Source organism: Ctenocephalides felis, unplaced genomic scaffold (genome assembly GCF_003426905.1).
Source record: "Ctenocephalides felis isolate EL2017-DRISC unplaced genomic scaffold, ASM342690v1 CF-g0.4_SCAFFOLD_03570, whole genome shotgun sequence".
Taxonomy (NCBI): Eukaryota; Metazoa; Arthropoda; class Insecta; order Siphonaptera; family Pulicidae; genus Ctenocephalides; species Ctenocephalides felis.
This window is the reverse complement of record NW_020539724.1, coordinates 8,456,138-8,477,809: the sequence shown is the minus strand read 5'-3', so window position 1 is coordinate 8,477,809 and position 21,672 is coordinate 8,456,138. Positions and strand designations below refer to the sequence as shown.

The 21,672-nt window shown below is 28.2% G+C and overlaps 2 protein-coding genes across 2 annotated transcripts in view; one reads left to right on the top strand and one right to left on the bottom strand.

Moving 5' to 3' along the window:
- LOC113382856 (long-chain fatty acid transport protein 1-like) overlaps positions 1 to 21,672 on the top strand; it is a 233,745-nt gene that overhangs the window by 206,546 nt on the left and 5,527 nt on the right. The window lies entirely within an intron of this gene.
- Positions 2,144 to 3,626, bottom strand: LOC113382861 (CCAAT/enhancer-binding protein-like). The gene has a single exon (XM_026621111.1). The coding sequence runs from the start codon at positions 3,533 to 3,535 to the stop codon at positions 2,381 to 2,383; it is 1,155 nt and encodes a 384-aa protein (XP_026476896.1). The 5' UTR covers positions 3,536 to 3,626; the 3' UTR covers positions 2,144 to 2,380.

Below are 21,672 nucleotides of genomic sequence, written 5' to 3'. Positions count from 1 at the left end.
GAAAACATTAAATTAAAGACGTTAGCGCGATTTTTGTTTGAAAACGTTTGCATGTTATCTTTCCTTCAATAAACAGCATTAATTACGAACAAGTAATAAATATTAATGTGTGTATATATATATATATATATATATATATATATATATATATAACTATAATGAAGGTGTCTGTTTGATTAACCTGACAGTTAGTTACTTTCACAGATAAGAGAAGCCGATAAGTCGTGAGATATGTACTAAAGGATGATTTCGAATTCAGTTTTGGATGATTTGATAAAAATTTTGTTTTATTTTTAATACGGGAATGTATTGATCACTATCTTTGTTGGCATGCGACATGATAAATTATATTTTATTTGCTGAATTTATTTTTTAAAAAATCGACGTATAATTTACTTTCCTGTAATGCAACTTTATATTAAATAAATAAAGTAAATGACCAAATTTTTAGCATTGCAAATTAAGGGACTACATCGATTTCATCTAATTTGACTAAAAATTTCAATTTTCTTTTTATTTATTTTCTAAGTAGAAAAATATATTTCTTATCGATGATCTTTTCTTGAAGTCAATGATGAAATCCTATAGAAAAAGTATTACAAGATTTTCTTTTTTAATCTATATATTAAAAATCATAAATAATTTAATTATCAAAAAAATATTATATATTTTAATATTCCAAAAATATCATAAAATGTTTTATTTGTTTTATGTGAACTTGATATTGTAAATATTGTTTTGTTTTAGTTCATAGGACTTATTCACATAAATAGATACATGTGCCATGTGTTAAATATGGGACATGCGGTACCCCCGATTCGAACATTTATTTATTTTCATTAATATTTTTATGATTTTTATGATTGGTTTCAATTTTGCTTTTCGAAGATTAAATAAAAGTATTCATTTAAATGAAAATTGCATAACACTAATTATCGGAATTACTTATTGTTAGAGTAATGAACAAAGTATGTATTTAAAATATATTCCTGGCAATTTTTATTCTTGATCCGACGAAATTTGAAAATGCACTATAAGCTATTCTTGTTTGTAATTATTTGCGAAATTTGATACTATCTTTCATTGCATGTTAAAACCATACACATGATTTAATCTGATACAAGAAACATTTTTAGACTTCGATAAAATAGTTATCAAAGATATGATTTCACTTGTCAATAATTTATACAAATTAATGTAATTGTATCACCTGAAATGTAAATAATAAAAAGATTATGTTAAATTTTATATCAAAATATATTTATGAACATTTATTTATGTTTATCATAATTAATGTTAACTTAATATGATTTGATGACATTCACTAAATTTCTACAACTATATACATAATCACATACGTTCGCATATACACATGAATATACAATAGGTACAATTTGACAGAGAAGTGAAAAATGATGTAATACATAATTTATCGGAATCTCATAGATTCCGTCATCAGAAAATAACCAATTTAATTTTACTTTCTTTGTCTAAATAATTTTATACTACTTAAATCCGAATAAATTTACATGTAAGATTCTTGGTAGTAGAATTCGTCTGAGCTGAATTATTGATTTTATCGATTGAGTTTAATTGGCGATACTTTTAATAAGAGTTTGATTTTAGAATACTTAAAGTGTTCTTTTAAAAGTTAGTAACGTTATTTCTTATATAAATACATTACATATACATTTGTAAATTTTATACAGCAAACATTTCGTCTCTGTTCAACTCATTCTGTAAATCCAGTTTCGCTTTCTTTCTACCACACTCGAAACGAGCGGGCCTAAAAGAGAAAGTTAAAGTCTTAAACACCTACGATAAAATCAAATTTTCGAATTCGTTTTCAACCGAACGAAACGAAACTCAAAAACCCTAATGTATTCCGATCAGACGACTTCTACTACCAATTCAACTAATAACTTATTTAAACTTGGTATGATATATACACATTTGTCGAAATTAATTTAATCCTAACATCAAAATAATAGACCAGCTACATTCATATATGATTGCACTCTTTTAATCCACAATGTGGACTTTTGTTATTATACTAAAAAGGTATTGTAGCATTTTACAACCTAAGTAAATATATTATCTCTGTTTTTTTTACGAATAAAAAATCACCCACATTTTTGACGTTTAACATCATTTCAAAACCGTTCATACACTTTATTTACAGAAATCACCACATACCGTAATGTCACTACAAAGACATTTTTAACCTATCGTCCGTCTTTATTTAAATATTTGGTTTAGAGTTTCATTACTTTTTCAATTAAAAGTACTGTGTCTTTATTGTCATCAGGGAAAAACAGTAAAAGGATAAAATAAATAAGAGATCGGGTTTCGCGTAAATAACTCGCGGTTCTCACATACGCTACATGCCATGGTCTGGTAAATTTGACAAATTCAACATGCTGCGGTAGATTTCATTTATTTCTGGGTGATTTAGGCTCATGAGATGAACGTATAATTGTTTATGAATCTGTAATTCATTGCTGACAACTTCCAGGCGCTTCATCAATGCGTCTTTGTCCCTCATTAAAGTTTTCACTTTTTCTTCTACTTCCTTTGACCTCACTTTCGCCTTTTCTCGGCTTTTCCTGACGGCAATATTATTCCTTTCCCTTCGCCTCCTGTATTCATCTGTACCCTTATCAACACTTTTTCCTGAGTGTTTGCGTACGTTATGCGGTATACCACCTGGCCTGTGATGTTTCAGAGGTATATGGGGAGCTGGTCCTAGATGGTGTAAAGCCTGATGGTGTAAACCCGCTGGAGCTAAGGCTGTGAATGAAGCACCACTACCGTTGCTTAAATAACCACCGGCTGAGCCCATTCCGTAAGGAGCGACTGTAGGATAAGTAGCCGTTCCATTCTGTTGGCATTGCCTTCTGAAGTCCTGAGGATCAACAGGTTCTTCTTTGATATTGGCGATGTCGCTTGCCGAACTGTTTTCGTCACTCGAATTTGAGTTCTGCGCGTGTCCATAGGCGGCTCCGGCATGTACGGATTGCGGCATGTAGGCAAGTGTTGTACGCGGGTAAGCCGCTCCCTGCGACGTCGGATGAGCGCGGGGTGGTTGTAAATGTTGCAACTGTTTGCTGGCAGATGCGACAGCACCCGGAGGCATCATGTCTTGGAACAACGCCAACTCGGCAGGATCCTTGAATTGGTCATCTATCAAATGCTGAAGATCCAATGTGATCTCCTGCGGATTGAGATCTTCCAATTCTTGCGGTTGGCCATAAGATTGTATCAAGTGGTTTTTCACTGCAAGCACGGGTGCCAAATTTTTTCCGTGCATGACTTGATGTTGATTTTGCTGCTGTTGCTGTTGTTGTTGCTGCTGTTGTTGCTGCTGTTGTTGTTGATTTTGTTGTTGAGGATTGTTATGATTTATAGCTGCGGGGTTGTTGTTGTTGTTGCTGGGAGACATTTTTTTCATCTCGGGTCCGGCACCCCCCATGCCTTGGTTGCCATGACCCGCATGTTGTTGGGTGTTGTTGTCATACATCTGCGGAGAATCCATCTTCAATAAACGATGTCATCAACACTCACTTAACACTTTTTTTTCTCAGAAGTATAATGTTAACCACTTCACTCACAAATTGTTTTTCATAAAATGAAGTCCAAAAAGCACAAAAACGTAGATTAATTAATCCTGATGAATCCTTGCGGCGGAAACATTTGTAAATATTAATTTAAATTCGTTGACACAAAATGTTTGATTTAAGTCTGTTGTCAAAACAATGTGTTTTCAAAACCACGCGCGTCGGCTTTTCGCGACTGACTGAAATTGTGATGCAACAGATGATGCTATAAGTAGCACAGCATTGCACCTCTCACTCTACGGTCGCGAACGCACTGGCTGAACGCGCGCGATACTCTGGCTCTACGCTTCGCTCGGTCTACAGCTCCGCGACTACGGGCCTCGCTTGGTCGCAACGAATGACCGAAAAATCCACGACGGTGCAATGCGCTCGTGTCGTACTTCGGTAGTTCAGTTTGTTACATATGTACGTTTCGTTCTACGTCCGGACGATATATGAGAGTCCGCGATATTATGATGGAACCGCCTGCCTTTCCGTGCGGATAACCCACCCGTGGCCCGACGCCGGACTACCAAAATGCATAGACAAAGCGCTGATATCGAAGACTATAGAATATTTTTTTTTTAATTTTCAACAGCAATTAGAACGTAACACTCCTACAGGCTGTGGTGCTATTAGTTTTTATACTAGTCTTTTCAGATGGCAACCCAATCATCCCTGTATGATGAAATTATTGATGCAGCAATGCCGGATTGGGGCTATTTTCACTTGGAAACATCTATATTTCCAAGTGAAAACTGTTGTTAATACTGCTTAAATATACATAATACATAAATCTTCAAATTTGTTTAATTAGTTGTGAGTATATATTGAATAATTTACAGAATTCAGTATATTTTCTATTCTATTTTATCTCACAATCAGTTTTGAAGTTTATTATCCATTTTATACAAAATAATATATTATTGAGCTACTTCTAGAGTATGTTTACAAAATTTTCTAGATCCGAATAATCTCAACTCAATTATTAAAAAACGAAACACAGTATATTCTATAGATATATTTAAAAAGCAACATGTTTCTTGAACTATTCTGATCGGGTGATCCGTTCTCACAAAAACTGCTATTTTGCACTTTCTGCTTTAACAACTGCTAATTTTGCTTTTCTGAAACGACTGGACCTGACTTTGCCAATCACAACGCCTTCCCGTCAGCAGGAATTGAATGTTTTTTATACATCTTTTGTCCACGATTTCGGAGCACACATCAACCGATTTGAATAATTGAATTATTTGTAATTTGTACCGAAAAATGTGTATCCGAACATATATACATACAGTTATATCGATATTTAATTAAGGGGCACAACTAGTGTAACCGCCTAAAAAAATGGTGATTTTTGGGAATTTATATTAAAAAAACTACTTTATCAAACATTTCAAAATTTTGGAAATATATTTATACATGTTTTAAGAATACATAGTAAAATTTTTGAAAAAAAAAATTAAATATTTTTTAAGCTATCGACGATCTCTAACGGCGCGACAAAAAAAGGCCCTTAACTGTTGCAGTGATTCCGGCCTTCTACGTGGATGAATTAAAAAAAAAAATCTCGTTAAACTAGATAATATTGTCTGTAAAGTGAACTACGATAAAAAAAATAAATCAAAAATTGACAAAATGGCGGCGTTTTGAAAAAAAGCCGAATTTTACCCAAAATTTTGGTCGTTTTTCGACTGCCAAATTTCGATTTTTGATCCGATCAAAAAATCGATAGTTCATTTTACGGAGAACTATATACAGAACATGTAAAAAAAATTGATAGTGATCGGATCATTCGTTTTTGAGTAATCACTGCAGCAAATTCGGAAAATGCTGTTTCGAGAAAAACGCGTTATTTTTAAAGGTGTAATCTACCGAAATATGAAAAAAAACAAAAATCGATTTTTTCAAAATTTCACACTAGTTGTGCCCCTTAAGCCTTAGAGAATATTTTTTTGTAGATTTTACCTTATAGTTTAATATTTTTGGTATTTCATTACCAGTTAGTCCCATAAATTTACTTTCTTATCAAAAATATTGAGTAAAGTTTTACCAATGGCTCTCTCCTACAATCTACTTGTGACGTACCAAATTGCTATGCCAGTAGTAGGTTCTCAGACCGCTAAGAATCGCCGAAAATCAGACGCGGTTTTTGACGAAAGTGAAATTCGGAACTAGGAAGTGACCCCATTTTTCTGCTTGCAAATGTATGGAGCGTGCTGATGAGCGAATTGGAATATTTTTTTCTGTGCTATTAAATAATTCCCAAATTATTATTCATCTATATGTTTTTTTTTGTATTTTTCATATGTGTGTATATATATACACACACATATATATATATATATATATATATATATAAATATATATATATATATATATATATACATATATATATTTATATATATATATATATATATATATATTAATTTGTTTGTCGGAGCTTCAAAGAGCTTACCTTTTTTATGATCAAAACTATTATTAATTAAATGTTGCCATATATAATTATTTCAATGTTAAGGGGATATAGAATGTCCTTTTTGACAGGTACTTTCAAAGACTAAAATTTAAATAAAAATTAAATGGTCTCATTAAAAAATGTATGTACTCATTATATACATACAAGATACTTTTACATATATTTAAAGTTTCAATCTGTATCTTTTTTTAGTTTTATTGTCTAATGCAAGCTCTGAACTTTCTTTTTACAAATCTGTACAAAAAAAATAAATTTGGTAATTTAACATTTAAAAAATTACTAGATGTTAATAATTTAACAGTTGTAATAATTATTGAAATTGAAAAAAATTAATAAAAAAATGGCAAATCCATATTTTGTGTCGGCAATCTTCAACAATTTTATTCTCTCTTGATTATTTGTCTCAATACTTAACGATACCTTTCAGACTAATTCAAATTCAAAATAAACAATACATTAATATCAACATACTTAGTTACATATATCTGATTGATCAAAGTTATTACACCCTTATTAGCTACAATATTAAATCTCAGCACTCTGAATAGTTCTGAGAATATCAGGCGATTTTTCGAGATTTTGCATCTCAAGCCTTTTATGGAGAATGAATGAAAATGAGAAGTAGTTACTTAGAATCAAGATTTTGCTGATATTGTAATATTATCGTACAGGAAATTATCGTTGAATATCTCTTTCAAATAATGATTCTATTTATATAAATAATAAAATCTATAAAATATGAGAAATATATTAATCAAAATTATCCATTACATATATTATATATTTTTGGGCAATTATTAGATTTTTTGATTTTTGGATTTTTGGACACCGAATATTCTTAATGATTTCTTTTATGATTATTTTTTGGTTTACTCAGAATTTTAAATATTACTAATACTACGATACATGATTTTTAAAGGTTTATGCGTTTCGATAATCCTTAAATAGATAATAATAGAAATACCGTTCTCCAGATTTTCAGTAGATAAAGTTATGTATTTTCTCGCGTTATACTACGCCTGGCGTTCAACTACATGTGAATCGTATAGCGCGGTGATAAACCGGTCCTAGCAGTTGTTCTATAGAAAACAAGATGGAAATAGTAAATATGGATATAGATATAAAATATGCCGGATATATTAAATCAATGATAAACAAAGTATTAAATAATCGGGAAATTCATTGACCAATACTCTGATAAAATAGATCATAACATTACGTTGTTATGACAACGCTACGTTATGCTTCTTTCATAACTTAAAAACATTCCAAATGCTTGGTATTTGCTTTATTGTCAGGCGTTTTACACAAACACATAACATTTGGACTGATTTTAGTACCAAGAAAGAAGCATAACATAGCGTTGTCAAAACAACGTTATGATGTGAGCCACCACAAATAAATTATTTTCTTACCTTTCGTTGTCTACCCTTTCCATTACTACTATCCCCCCTACTTTTGACACTTTTTTATGTATTTTTCTTTGCAAAATTATGCTTCCATGCTTCTTAATCCTGCGTTTCGGCTTCCTGTTCCTTGTATTTTTTCTTCTCGCGTAAGTCGTCAATCGTTTGCATTCTTTTTCTTCCCTTTCCTTTCAGTCCTTCTATTTTACCTTCGACGCAGGAGGTACTCTTTTTGCAAAACGGGTCCGATCCAGTTTACTTTTCTTTTCAGAATTGTGCTCCGAGACTTTCTGTGCCCGCCCACTCATCTCAGGACTTCTTCATTTGTTTCTTGTCTGTCCACTTTATCTTCTCCATTCGCCTCCAGCATCACATTTTAAAACTCTCGAAGTTTTTCTCTGTTTCAGAGGTCCCGGGTTCGATACCCACTTCGAGCAGCCTGTTGTCAGGCAGCAGTGACAACGATTTTTACTTGAAAATATAGATAGCAATATGTTTCCAAGTGAAAATAGCCCTTGCCCGGCATTGCTGCATGTCAGCCCTATTAAATTAATTCTAATAACAAAAAAACATCAAATATGGATAGATTAACCTTTGGGTTACCATCTAAAAAATACGAAGTAAGGAGAAGTTTCAGCCCAACAGCTCATAGGACGTAAGGTTCTGATTTCTGTTCAAAAATAATATAAAAAAAAGTATTTCTCTACTATCAATGCAGTAATATCATGTATAAGAGTATAATATTACATTAAATATATAATTTATAAATCCTAGACATCCATTCCAGCGAAGTATTCCATCGCACCTAGGTGGACCCACTGATTTCTCCTTTTTTTTTGTTGACTCATTATCCATGCTGTCAGTTTTGCCTTGCTGCAAACACGCTTCTTGGTGTTTATTTCACGTCAAAATGTAATGAGAGTGTTTGAACTTAGTACTTTGATAATTGTATCGTAAATAATAATCAGTAAGATGTATCTGAATCGAAAATCAGTCCATTCTCGTTCTAACGAACGTCTTTCGTACTAGATTTAGTGTTCCTAATTGGTAAAAGACTAACTAATATCAAACTTGTGTGATAAAAACAACAATTAGAAGGTAAGAGAATTTTGATTTAGTTTTGAGGTTATCTTACATTGCGCAGGTTCATAATAAATCAAATATATGTATATATACATACATATAAATATATATATATATATATATATATATATATATATATATATATCTTTTTAAACTATTTTATAAAATGTTGTTTCGACACCTGATCAGTCTCACAGCCAGAGTTAATATAAATGGTTAATTTCAATTAAATATTGCTATGGAATCCTTAAACATTGCCTTATGCAGAAGTTATATTACAGCATTATATTATACATATTTATTAATGCAATAATATATTATGAATGCAACAAATATTAATAATGTAAATAAAAACGCACTACACTCTATTTTTGCACTAACTTTATTTCATAGGGATCAGTAAGGTACAGACTTTTGTGACTATGATTTTTTTAATCATCAGTGCAAATTAACAGCGAATTAACATATTTTATGAATGATTGATTGGAAAATATGTTTTATATGTTAAACAACATATTTTCCAATCATTCATTTATAAGATGTGTGAATTTTTTGTTAACTTACACTGGTTATAAGACCAGTCATAGACCAAAGACCTTAGAACTTTATGAAAAAATTATTGCAAAAATTCAAAAAAAATTTAGTGTGTTCTTTTTATGTATATATATGTGTATATATATATATATACAAGTATATATACATCCAAGATGCATCATTGATTTTGTCCTTGATTGATTCTATAGAACTTAATTGATTGATAACATAATTGTATTTTGATTTTTATTACAACATTATGTAATTTTTTAATTTAGTTATATAATCAATGTAGCACATGAAGATTTTTTTTACTGGAAATGAATATTTCAGATATTTATGGAGAATTTTGTTTGCAATTATTGTGAGGCCAGATAATCTACAATTTCTATTAAATTTATTTTATTTTCTAATATATTTATCTTATTTAATTCAAAGCATTAGATTTTTTTGTTAACAGTCGACAGTCCTTATTTATTTTTTAATATTATTATACTTGTCTTTCTACTTGTTTTTCTACTTATCTTTTTTACTAGTAAATTGAAATGAATATTTCCGAAAATAGCTAAGAAGGGATTCTTTGCTTTTGTTTTATATACTATATATTATTTATTTTAAGGTCAGATTATATACAATTTTTGTCATTAAAATTTCAAAGTATAATATTTAGAATATGTCCTTTATGATAAGCAAATGTACTTTTTAATGTCGCACAATTTACATTTTTTTCTTTATATAATGAACTAACCATACATTCTTCCACCGATTAAAATATTCTTTATTTTTTCGGTTCTCCAACTCTGGGTCACAAATAGAGCATACTAGCGATTGGGTTAAAATAAAAGGTCAAATAATTAACATGTTATTGTTGTTTAAATATAGCATTAATTATCATTTGTTAATTAAGTAATTCAGAGCGTAGCAATAAACTAGACAATCAAATGTACAAATGCGTCAGTAATGAAAAAAAATTGAACTTTGCAAAATTTTAAAATAAAAATAGAAATTTCTGTTCGTGAAACCATGAGGTTTCAGATTCTATTCCCATTTCGGACAGTCTAATATCAAGTTTTTTATTGGAAAATATAGACAATGCCACTTGCACCTAGTTTCATATACATATTTATTAGTTTTCAATCAATTATTTTGGGAAAAAAATGAAAATAGGAACTATTTCTGGTTGTCCCTTGTCCATCGATTACATGCACCCGCACCAAATGCAATTTAGAGGAGCCTTTTAAAAGAATAGGGCAATTTATTGAATTAGTGTCGTGTTGTAACGATCAACACAATATTTCAATTGGCTTCAAGCGAGTTATTTAAACGTCCGGTTAGAAATTGAATGTTTTAAAAATTCGAGAAATTAAAATATCCGCTCCTACGTGATGGGAAATAACCCAAAATTATAGTAAGGAAACATTGAGCAAACAACATCTTAACAATAAGTTGATAAACATACACATACTACATCATTACATTGTTTGCATCATTGAATATGAGAATAAAAGATGTACAAATTGTTGCTAGCATCTTACATTTTATATTTTTTAATCAATTTTTAAAATTTTCCGAAGAGTAGATATTTGCATTGTGAGTTCAATCCAATCTTTATTTTCAATGCAGAGTCTTCCTCTCATATACGATTTTTATACATTTTTCCAATATTTTATATTTCATGCTATAATTTCATTTATGCCATCTGACAAAGCCTCATTTATATCAATTTTTTTATCAATGACGTTAAAACTCTGTCAACAATGATATTAACTTCTTAATCTTGGAAAAATGATGAATTCGATATATTGATCTTTAGAATTATTTTTATTTATGTAACATAAAAAAAAGATATCTGGATAAACATCTATTATAAAGAGTTTGTTTATCAGAGCTTATGAGATGTTCATTGATATAATATAGAGACGTTATGTTGTTCTATTTATAATTGATCTAGATTTGTTTAGTGATATAGTGCAGTAAACGGAGCGTTTAGGGTCTGAATTTTTTTACTGTGCTCCGAATTGAATGAAATTTTGGAATTAGGTTCATCTTACCCTCAAGTTCAAAAGTGAAAACAATTCGGGTTGCGCCATCACCCTCCGGGGGGATGACCCCCCTTCTAAATTTTGTAATTACATTTTTCCAAAATAACATCGGAAATCGATAGAAGAACTAATTTTAAGAAAAAAATGTCTCCTATAATTTTTCAAAAAAACCAATACTTTTTAAGTTACTGGCCACTAAAGATTCATATATTTTTGGCGTTTTTCTTCGTTTTTTTGCAAATATCTCCTAAAATATACATTTTAACAAAAATCATGTAATGAACAAAATAATGTCAATAAAAATCTTAATAAATCGGTATTACACAAAGTGTTCTAGGATAAATATTAAGCAAGATTTGAAAAAGCAAAGTCGTTTTTTATTTCGTTCAAGATTTAATTGTTGTATTTAAAGCCATCTAGTGGCGAGGTTTTACATTTTATGCATTTCGGGAAAATTGGGTTTTATAGTGCTCAACATAAACTTTAAAATGAGTGCTGTTACAAGTTTTTTGCGTGTAAAATGAGTGAGCTATCATGCAAATAAGAAGCATATACGAAGTTTTTTTCTTTTAAATCATATGGTTTAATGAGCGCCATTTCCACCAGAATTAAAGTAATTCACATTCCATCTAGAATTCACTTCATTATAGACATCTTGATGGATTCTAGTAGATTCACTATTTTAGCACAAACTATTTTCAGAAAACTCACGATTTTATAAAAACTTTTTTTTCCAATTTGCGCGGCCGCGCAGTCTTTAAACATTCATAACTCTGTCAATTTTTGTGCCAAAGACAAATAATAGAAAACAATAATAAGCCAGAAAGATCCCTTTAATTTTTATCTATATGCTTTTATACGTATCTTTTATTCTTTTTGAGATATAATGAAAATAATTTCGATTTTTAAAAAAATTGAAAATAAAAGTTTTTATAAAATCGTGAGTTTTCTGAAAATAGTTTGTGCTAAAATAGTGAATCTACTAGAATCCATCAAAAGGTCTATAATGAAGTGAATTCTAGATGGAATGTGAATTACTTTAATTCTGGTGGAAATGGCGCTCATTAAACCATATGATTTAAAAGAAAAAAACTTCGTATATGCTTCTTATTTGCATGATAGCTCACTCATTTTACACGCAAAAAACTTGTAACAGCACTCATTTTAAAGTTTATGTTGAGCACCAGAAAACCCAATTTTCCCGAAATGCATAAAATGTAAAACCTCGCCACTAGATGGCTTTAAATACAACAATTAAATCTTGAACGAAATAAAAAACGACTTTGCTCTTTCAAATCTTGCTTAATATTTATCCTAGAATACTTTGTGTAATACCGATTTATTAGGATTTTTATTGACATTATTTTGTTCATTACATGATTTTTGTTAAAATGTATATTTTAGGAGATATTTGCAAAAAAACGAAGAAAAACGCCAAAAATATATGAATCTTTAGTGGCCAGTAACTTAAAAAGTATTGGTTTTTTTGAAAAATTATAGAAGACATTTTTTCTTATAATTAGTTCTTCTATCGATTTCCGATGTTATTTTGGAAAAATGTAATTACACAATTTAGAAGGGGGGTCATCCCCCCGGGGGGTGATGGCGCAACCCGAATTGTTTTCACTTTTGAACTTGAGGGTAAGATGAACCTAATTCCAAAATTTCATTCAATTCGGAGCACAGTAAAAAAATTCAGAGGTTATACCCATTTTTCCTCTCCGTTTACTGCACTAATAGTATTAATTTTGAAAACGTGAATTTTTCTACAATTTTGTTCTGAATGGTGGAGTGCAGTCATAAAATATTATTATTTAATAATATTTTCATGCCATAAATAATGAAGTGGAATTATTTTGGAGAACAACATGCTTTATGACTTAATGATTAGAGATTCTATTGCCATAAAATAAATAAAAAAACAAGCTTCTTAGAAATTAATTATCAATATTCAATTATTCATATCACGACGTACTTTGCAGTATGTACTTTATTTCAACAATTCGTTTTACACCCAAATAAATTGGAAAGATTTTGGCGATGCTCTTAATTTATTCTAAAGAAAGCTCGGGTTGATGACACTAAAAATTTCTACATGTATTCTTCAATTTTTGCTGGACATGACTAACTAAATAAAAATTCAATCAATTTTATAGTATTCTCATATCAAGCTTTATTTTGCAAAGTGTTGACTTTGAAATTAGCATTCTCCTAGAAGACGTGCATTGAATGTTCAACATAATCGCTATCACATAGTTTTATATGCAAATTTAAATATGAATAATATATTTTAGTGTTCTTAATACATTTAAACATGCCAATTGCAAAATTGTAATACATCATAGTTTTAATATATTTCAATTTATTTTGTCCTGTTTTAAAATAATGAAAAATTATCTAATCATTTATGATTTGCTCTATGACTTTTGCATAAGTTAATGTTTGTTATGAGGCGTTTTTTTTTTAATACAAAGTCCAAATTAATTTGAGTTCAGGTAAAAAAAAATAAATGTATAAAAATTAAATTCGAATAAATTGGAAGTAAATTCATTTATTTTTCTTAAAATATTGCGCACTGCAAATATTATTGTGCCAGAAAATTTATTCTTCCAATGATAATTTTACTTATAATAATTAAAATTATTGATTTTGTTTTTTTATTTATGAAGTTATAAATAATTTATAATTCATTACGTAATACTATATTGAAAATGAATCTATAAAATAATTAATAATAACACAAAAGATGTACTATGAAACCAATATATTTATTTACTTTATGAATTAAATATTTCTATAAAGTAGTAAATCAACGAATTTTTTCATGCATGGTTTGATCTTTGTTAGATTTTCCTAGATTTCTTTGGATATTTGAAATTAATCATAAATTAAAGTTTTGCTTTTTTTGTCAATTTTTGTAAATACCATCCTAACTAAACCAAATTGACCTAACCCTAATCAGACAATATTTTAAAGTGGATTTCTGATTTTGTGAATATATGAGGTGAAGCAGACATTATTTATCTATTTATCATATCTTGGTTATAATATATAAGGAATAATATATAAGGAATAAATCTTCAATATTTTAAAGAAATTCTTAAAGTTTTATGAAACTTTAAGAATTCATAAATCCAAGAATCTACATGATGCATCTTCAAAAGTTCTTTCTTTGCAGTGAGTATTATGTTTTCAACTATTATCATAAAAACATCATTATTAAATTTTTGACAAAGTTTATTATAAAGTCTTACATTTGCAATTAATTTTCGTAGAGAAAATGGTAAATCAGCCACTTAACTTATATTGTACGAAATTTGACTTCAAAAAGATATTAATTATATTTTTATAAGCATATTTTAGAGATTGTTCTAATTAGTTAGTAATAGATCTATTCTAGGATGTACTTGATAGAGAAAATGGTAAATCAGCCACGTAACTTATATTAGGCGAAATTTGACTTCAAAAGGATGATATTGGATAAATTTTTAAGCATATTTTATAAATTGTCAAGATTAGTCACTAATAGATTGATGATGTACTTGATCTCCTGTATAACTACTCACAATAATGGACGCGAAGTTTTAGATAAATTTATATTATGACTCCAACTTGATTTATTTCATTCAATACCTTTATATAAGGTTGTCAAATATCTCCCTTCCGCCTTTTTGTATTATAAACCAAGAGCAAAAAAGCGGAAGGGAGATATTTGACAACGTAATATCTCACACAGCCTTAATTATTTTATCTTACTCATAATAAAGAAATCTTATCCAAGAAAAAACTTGTGGATGTTTTATATTATTATTACTACTTATCTGTCTAGGAAATAAATTTTACAACTGATGACTTATTACTATAATAAAATTATCTTGATAAGTACGTGATTCTCAGGTGAAGTTTCCTTCCTCTGTAATATCTGTGTTAACCGTTACGTGACCGCGTATCATATAGTTTTTGTTGCTCGACGTTGCCTAGATTCATGCAAGACTTAGCTCTGGGATAAATTATGGACAATTTTATAGTAAAAAAACACTTTAGTACGGATTTATAGAAGTTTTGTTTTCCTGGAAATGGAACGAACTGTTTACTTGGTCATCGGTTTTGTAAAAATAATAAAATTATTAGCTTCAAGAGTATACACTTGAACTTGGTCTTGTTTATGGTAAAACTTAGTTCACTAAGTAAAATTGAGATTATATTTATTTTAATACATGAGTTCAATATGTGGTACATATGATTTCATTTTTTGAGATGTCGTCTTTTCTCATTTTTTTAATTTTTTTTTTGTTTTTCTTTTAAGATTTTTTATTTCATTCAATATAAAGTACACGGTATTAATTTACTAAATGAGTACTTATCTTCATTTGAAGATTATAAAATAAAAGAGTTATTTGGATAATTATACATTAAACATAATTATTCAATTTAAATCTAAATAATGCTAACTATGTGGCAAAAATATCACAAAAACTACATACATTATATTTAAGGACAACACAACATTAACATTTACACTTGAACTATTTAAAACTTTTTTGTGTTAATACTTAGTTGGACTTGTTTGAATTTAAAACCATTAAAAATTAAAAAATAATTTAAATAAATATAGAAAATTTTATTTATACGTTTGACTTTTCTAGCACACCCAAAATTTAAAAAAAATCATAACTTTATTTGTTAATTAGTGTAATAATAAGTTAGTAGTATTGAATTTGAAAGCAAATAGAAAGTACCTATCTGATAAATGTAAAAGTTCTTAAAGCCAAAAAGTTCACTATTTTTTAAATCTAATTTCAAGAAAAATCACAGAAAATATTGTTTAAATTATTTTATCTTTCTTGCAACTTTTTGCAATAGTTCATTCTCTATATATTTACAAGAAACAACAAAACCTAAATTTTTATTACCTATTATGAATTCTAGAGTATGTTATTGCAGTATAAATATTTATTATTTATATTGTTTACTATTAGATCTATTATCATAATAAAAATCTCTACATTATAGGTCAGATTTGATTATTCTCAATGTTTACACATTTATATATTATATATTTTAATGTAAACGATTCAAATTAATTCAATTGAAAAATTAACGTCTGCATAAAAACTAGAAATTCCAGTATTGTGACGTAAAGACTTGAAAATCACATGGAGCAAGTTTTTGTTTATAATGTTATAAGGCAATAAAAAACGTTGCAGAACGTACTTTGTATAGAGGCATAAATAAATGTAATAAAACCATATTGTAAAATTTGTAAACAATATAAAAATATAATTCGTGAGGTGCTAAAAGGTAATATATCTCATTCTAAAAGCAACGTTTGGTAAAATATCTGGCAATATTAAAATATATACAAGAAACACTCTTCAAAATCAAAATAACAAAAAATATTTGATGGAACAAAATTGGTTCCGAAACCACTTCAGCACTTTCAAAAAACTTTTTCTATTTGGAATTTGGACAAAATTAAAACAAAATTTCTACAAAAATATTCCTAATAGGAATTGTGCATGTCATGCAGTGAATATACGAAAGAAATGATTAGCATTGAATAAAAGTATAAAATACGTACACGATTCTCAATGAATAGTTTTTGGTATAAATAGGGAATGGAACTTATGTAAATCTTATCAAACACATAATTTCATTATATTTTTTTTAATAGTATTCATCAAAAATCTTAAATTTGGCATTCTAACGTTTCTTATATGTTATAATATTTTTTTTTCAAATTTAATTTCTAGTCATAGTCTTCTAAAACAAATAGCTATTCCAATGGTATATTTCTATAATTATTAAAGGTATATTATTTTACAAAAATCAGTGGTGCATGTAATTACTTAATTAATGTACTGTCAGATACATATAAATATATTTGTATATATATATGTATATATTTATATATATATATATATATATATATATATATATAAGAGAAAGCTTCAGTTATGGAAAATTAGAAGGTTCTCTCTTCGAGTACAGAAAGTTTGCCTTCGTACACAGTTGCACTTTATTTTTAGTACAATGTCAAACAAGTCAGTATAGTAATAAACATATTCCTTTATATATTTATATTTTATTCGTTTATTTTCACATTTTACTCACAAGAAATCCCAAATAAGTTCTTAAAATAATTGCATTCAAGCAAATGAAGATTGAATAAAAGTCATTGAAATTGAATCAAATTCATGATTCATTTTATCAATACTATATAAATTCTTAAGCGTTTAATTTTAATGTTCTTCATGGTCTCAATCAACATTTTCATATTTGTTGTGTTAGTTCTGCTCATCTCAAGTAATTTCAAACTTGAGGTAACAATATTTTTTAAATCTAACACTTCTCTATTAATTCTAAAATAATAACAATAAAAATATCACACTCTTAATAGTTAGAACTCAATTAACATTATCATAAAGTTACAAACATCAATTCAAGGTTATACAGAAACCATTGGTATATTTAAAAATAAATGTAATGATAATTTAATTTGAAAAATCATTACTAATTAATATATAGGGTAAACTTGTATAATAAATATATAACAATGAGTAGAAGTTACCAGTATTATTTCAACTTCAAATAAACTATATAGTTGGTAAGAGTTAAAATATGTCCATATATATAAAAAAAATAGATGCAGAATATGTAGCAAATTTCTTATGGGTGTGATAGGGTATTTATTAGAATAAACTTATTATTTGTAAAAATTTGCAAAGTATTATATTTCATAAATAGGAGCATCTGTTGGTAAGGAAAAATGCTGAAATTTAATATACTTGTAAAGGGGTTTAAACAATTCTATAAATCATGTTGAATAAATAAAAGTATGATTGTAAGAAACGTTACCTACTATTCTATCACTCATGGAGTAAAATAAAATAAATCTGATACAAATAAAATATAATTCTGAAATCATTTAATAAATAGTTATACACTCGAAATATTTAATAGTTATACACTTGAATGTATTTTGAAGTAAAAATATCCTTTTGGGACAGTATGGCAATGATATATGGATGACCCAAAAGTTGCCTTGTGATAGAATTCAGAAGGAAAATAAATACTTACAATTTGTAAAGAATTGAGTCGATTTTTCTCTGATCACTTTTTTATAATTTTATATATCTTTAACATATTTAATAGAAATGGATGGAATATATTGTAAAGTGAAAATATCCTTTCGGGGCACTATCACAATTTTGCAAGGACGACCATTAATTTTCCTTGTAATGGACTTCAGAAAGAAAATAGATACTTATTGATATGCAAAGAATAGAGTCGAATTTTCTATGATCACTTTTTTATAATTTCATATATTTTTAACATATTTAATAGAAATGGCCCGAATATATTCTAAAGTGAAAATATCCTGTCAGGACAGTATCACAATTTTGTAAAAACGACCATCAACTTTTCTAGTAATAGAATTCAGAAGGAAGATAAATATTCATTAATTAGTATGGACAATAATAATTAGTAAAAACAATCACTGGGCCGTTCAAAAAAAAAAAATGAACCCAGGAGTAAGCATAGTTCTTCCCAACAGCTTATAGAACACCTAGTCCTGTTCACCAAAATATTGTAAAACGAGCATCCTGTTCTTGAAGTTTGACCAACAAAATAATATTTTTACAATGACGTAAATTAAATTCATTAACGAATTTGATTACAATAATCACTATGGACCTTATCTCATTTTCCCTTATCATCAAAGTTTGCAAAGTCTGTCTGTTCCGAGCAGATCACTGAACTACTACCAGTTGGTTCTATTCGTTAATGCGCGTTCTTCATTCTTCGCCTTAACAAATATCAGTTGCACGCGAGACATCGACCATTCAAGTCGGAATTGGGAAAATCTCTCTTTTTTGTTGGGATATCCCCATGTGTGATTGATAAAATAATATATAAAATATTGTAATTAAGTTTGGTTTTGTGTGGTGTCGTAGTGACAAGGATAAAGGATATATTTTGCTTGGTAAATAGTTTAGTGATAGAAAGTTGTTGCAAGTGACGCAAAAGTGAAATTTGTAGAGGCCACATGAAATAATTTAATGAACACGTGAAAACATCTGTACTTTTTCGTGTGTTTATGATTTAACGATCATATAGCTAATTTTATAATTACATACATTTATCAAAATTTCTTGTATTCATAAACTATTGGCAGACTTTTCCATAAAAATTAATTCTCAATTGTATTTTAAACGCTAATAATTTCCTTAATATTTTCATTCAATTTGGTTTGATAATTAGGCAGGTTTTATATTTGTTTTTTTATATTTTTCATCAGTTTTAATAATAAATGGTAGTCTGCCCGAAGGCAGGTCCATGGTGTAAGAGCCACCACAAACAAATGATTACCTTACCCTTCATCCCATTACCACTATTCCCTCACCCCATTTTTTTATTTCATGTATTTTCCTTTTCAAATTTCTGCTTCCATACTTCTTGATCATGTCCTTTGGCTTTCAGTTCCCTGTATTTTTTTTCTCGCGTAAGTCGTCAATCGTCTGCATTCTTCTTCTTCCCATTCCTTTTGTTCCTTCTATTTTACCCTTGACGAAGTCGTGCAGGAGGCACTTTTTTGCAAAAGAGTGTCTCCTGCACGACATTTTTTTAATATTTTTCATCACTTTTATATTTAATTTCTTGTTTTACACAGAAAGTCATAGCACACTTAGTTTTATTGGAGCTAAATTGTTCCAAGTAGTAATCTTATTATTACCTACAAATTACTCTTCATACTTCAGTGATATTATAAGATTGATATATACTTACTTACTTACTTATTTTATTGTTTAGGAAAAATATTAATTGTATGCATAAGTCTATAAATTCATTTATATAATTTCCAATGAATATATTAATTGGTAATTGTTTAAATACAAACTTTCCGTTCACATTTGCATGGTAGATTTCTGTCCATAGTTGGTGAATCCCTGGTTGGTGAAACTAACATTAAGTTAATTTTTTTCAAGTGTTTAAATATTTTGTTCAAAAGCTGCAAAATAGATGTTGATACAATCTTTGATTAATTGATTTGTAATCAAAATGCTCTTAAGTTTACAAACATGAGTTTTAATTACAATGCTAGGATGATAGAGAATAATGTTTTAAAAATTTTAAGGATTTAGATAACATTTGGGATATACCAAAATGTGAAATCGAGTAAAAGTACATTTTAGGCTTTGTATCTCTAAAAACCATCCTGAAAACAGTGGAGTTAAATTTTACTACTGTTTTTATTTAACATGCAATATATCAAGCAGGCAATTTCGCTAAAATTATTAAATTTCAGTAATGCTTAAAATTTTATTTGTTTTACAATGAGACATCAACACCTATCGATTTACATGCACCATAAATAATTAATTATAGGTATACACTTCTTTATGAAAAGATTTTGACATTCAAAACCATATTATTATAATGAAGTATCTTCTGAATATTATATCTATTACAAATATGTACATGGTTACAGTGTATATATTTCTTACATATTATTAGTCACATGTTCACTTCTCCTTGTCAATGTACAAATAATACTTGTATTGCATTTGCAATTAGAAAGTTTTTTAACCAAAGATGACTTTGAACCTTTTGCAGTCTATATTTAACAACGAAATATGTAAATAAAAATATTAAATTCATCTATATTGTTTCTTCAGTTGAAAAAATTAATAAAGTTTGCGTTAAAGATTGATTAGTGCTATAAAATTTATGATAGATTAGTGGAAAAACCATCGATTTTATTGGAGATTTTTATATGATTTTATTAGACAGATTTTTTTGAAATTGTTTAAACGTCGATACATATTTATTTTATTAGATATACATATTATAGTTTTTTGTTCCGTTAATTTTGTTATTTTTATATAGATGTTTATTTAATTCTATTTCATTTAGTTTACTATATTATTGATCAAACAAAGCATTTTTAATTGATTATAATATATAAAAAAATATGGTTTTCATGTAGATGAATAAACATTTAAAGCTTTAATACTCATACTAATTGTAAGTAAATAGTAAAATATCTTAGCATAAAATTTCTAACTAAAAAACACATGCAACATGCGACCCTAAATTTTCACCTTCCTACTGCAAACTCCTATTTCGTAATAGTCAATAGAACAATATTTCATCCCTTTTTTAGTCAATAAATATTTTTTACCGGATTTAGATTAAGATTTTCTTCAACTTCTAGAAAATTTTCATTGAACTTCAGAAGAAGTTATTTTTAATTAAGGAAGATATCATATATAAATATATATATATATATATATATACATATATATACATATATATACATATATACATATATATACATATATATACATATATATACATATATATATATATATATATATATATATATATGATAGTTTTGTCGACGTTTATACATATTCGACCATGCTGCGTAACCTTGATCAGTGTTCATAATGCACCGCTATTGAATACATGCAATATAGGAGGGCAATATGTGCTCCTTTAATTCCTCGTTTATTAATATATTA

What these genes read in the sequence shown, in the direction of transcription:
- LOC113382861 (XM_026621111.1), bottom strand. Translation starts at nt 3,535, where the DNA reads ATGGATTCTCCGCAGATGTATGACAACAACACCCAACAACATGCGGGT.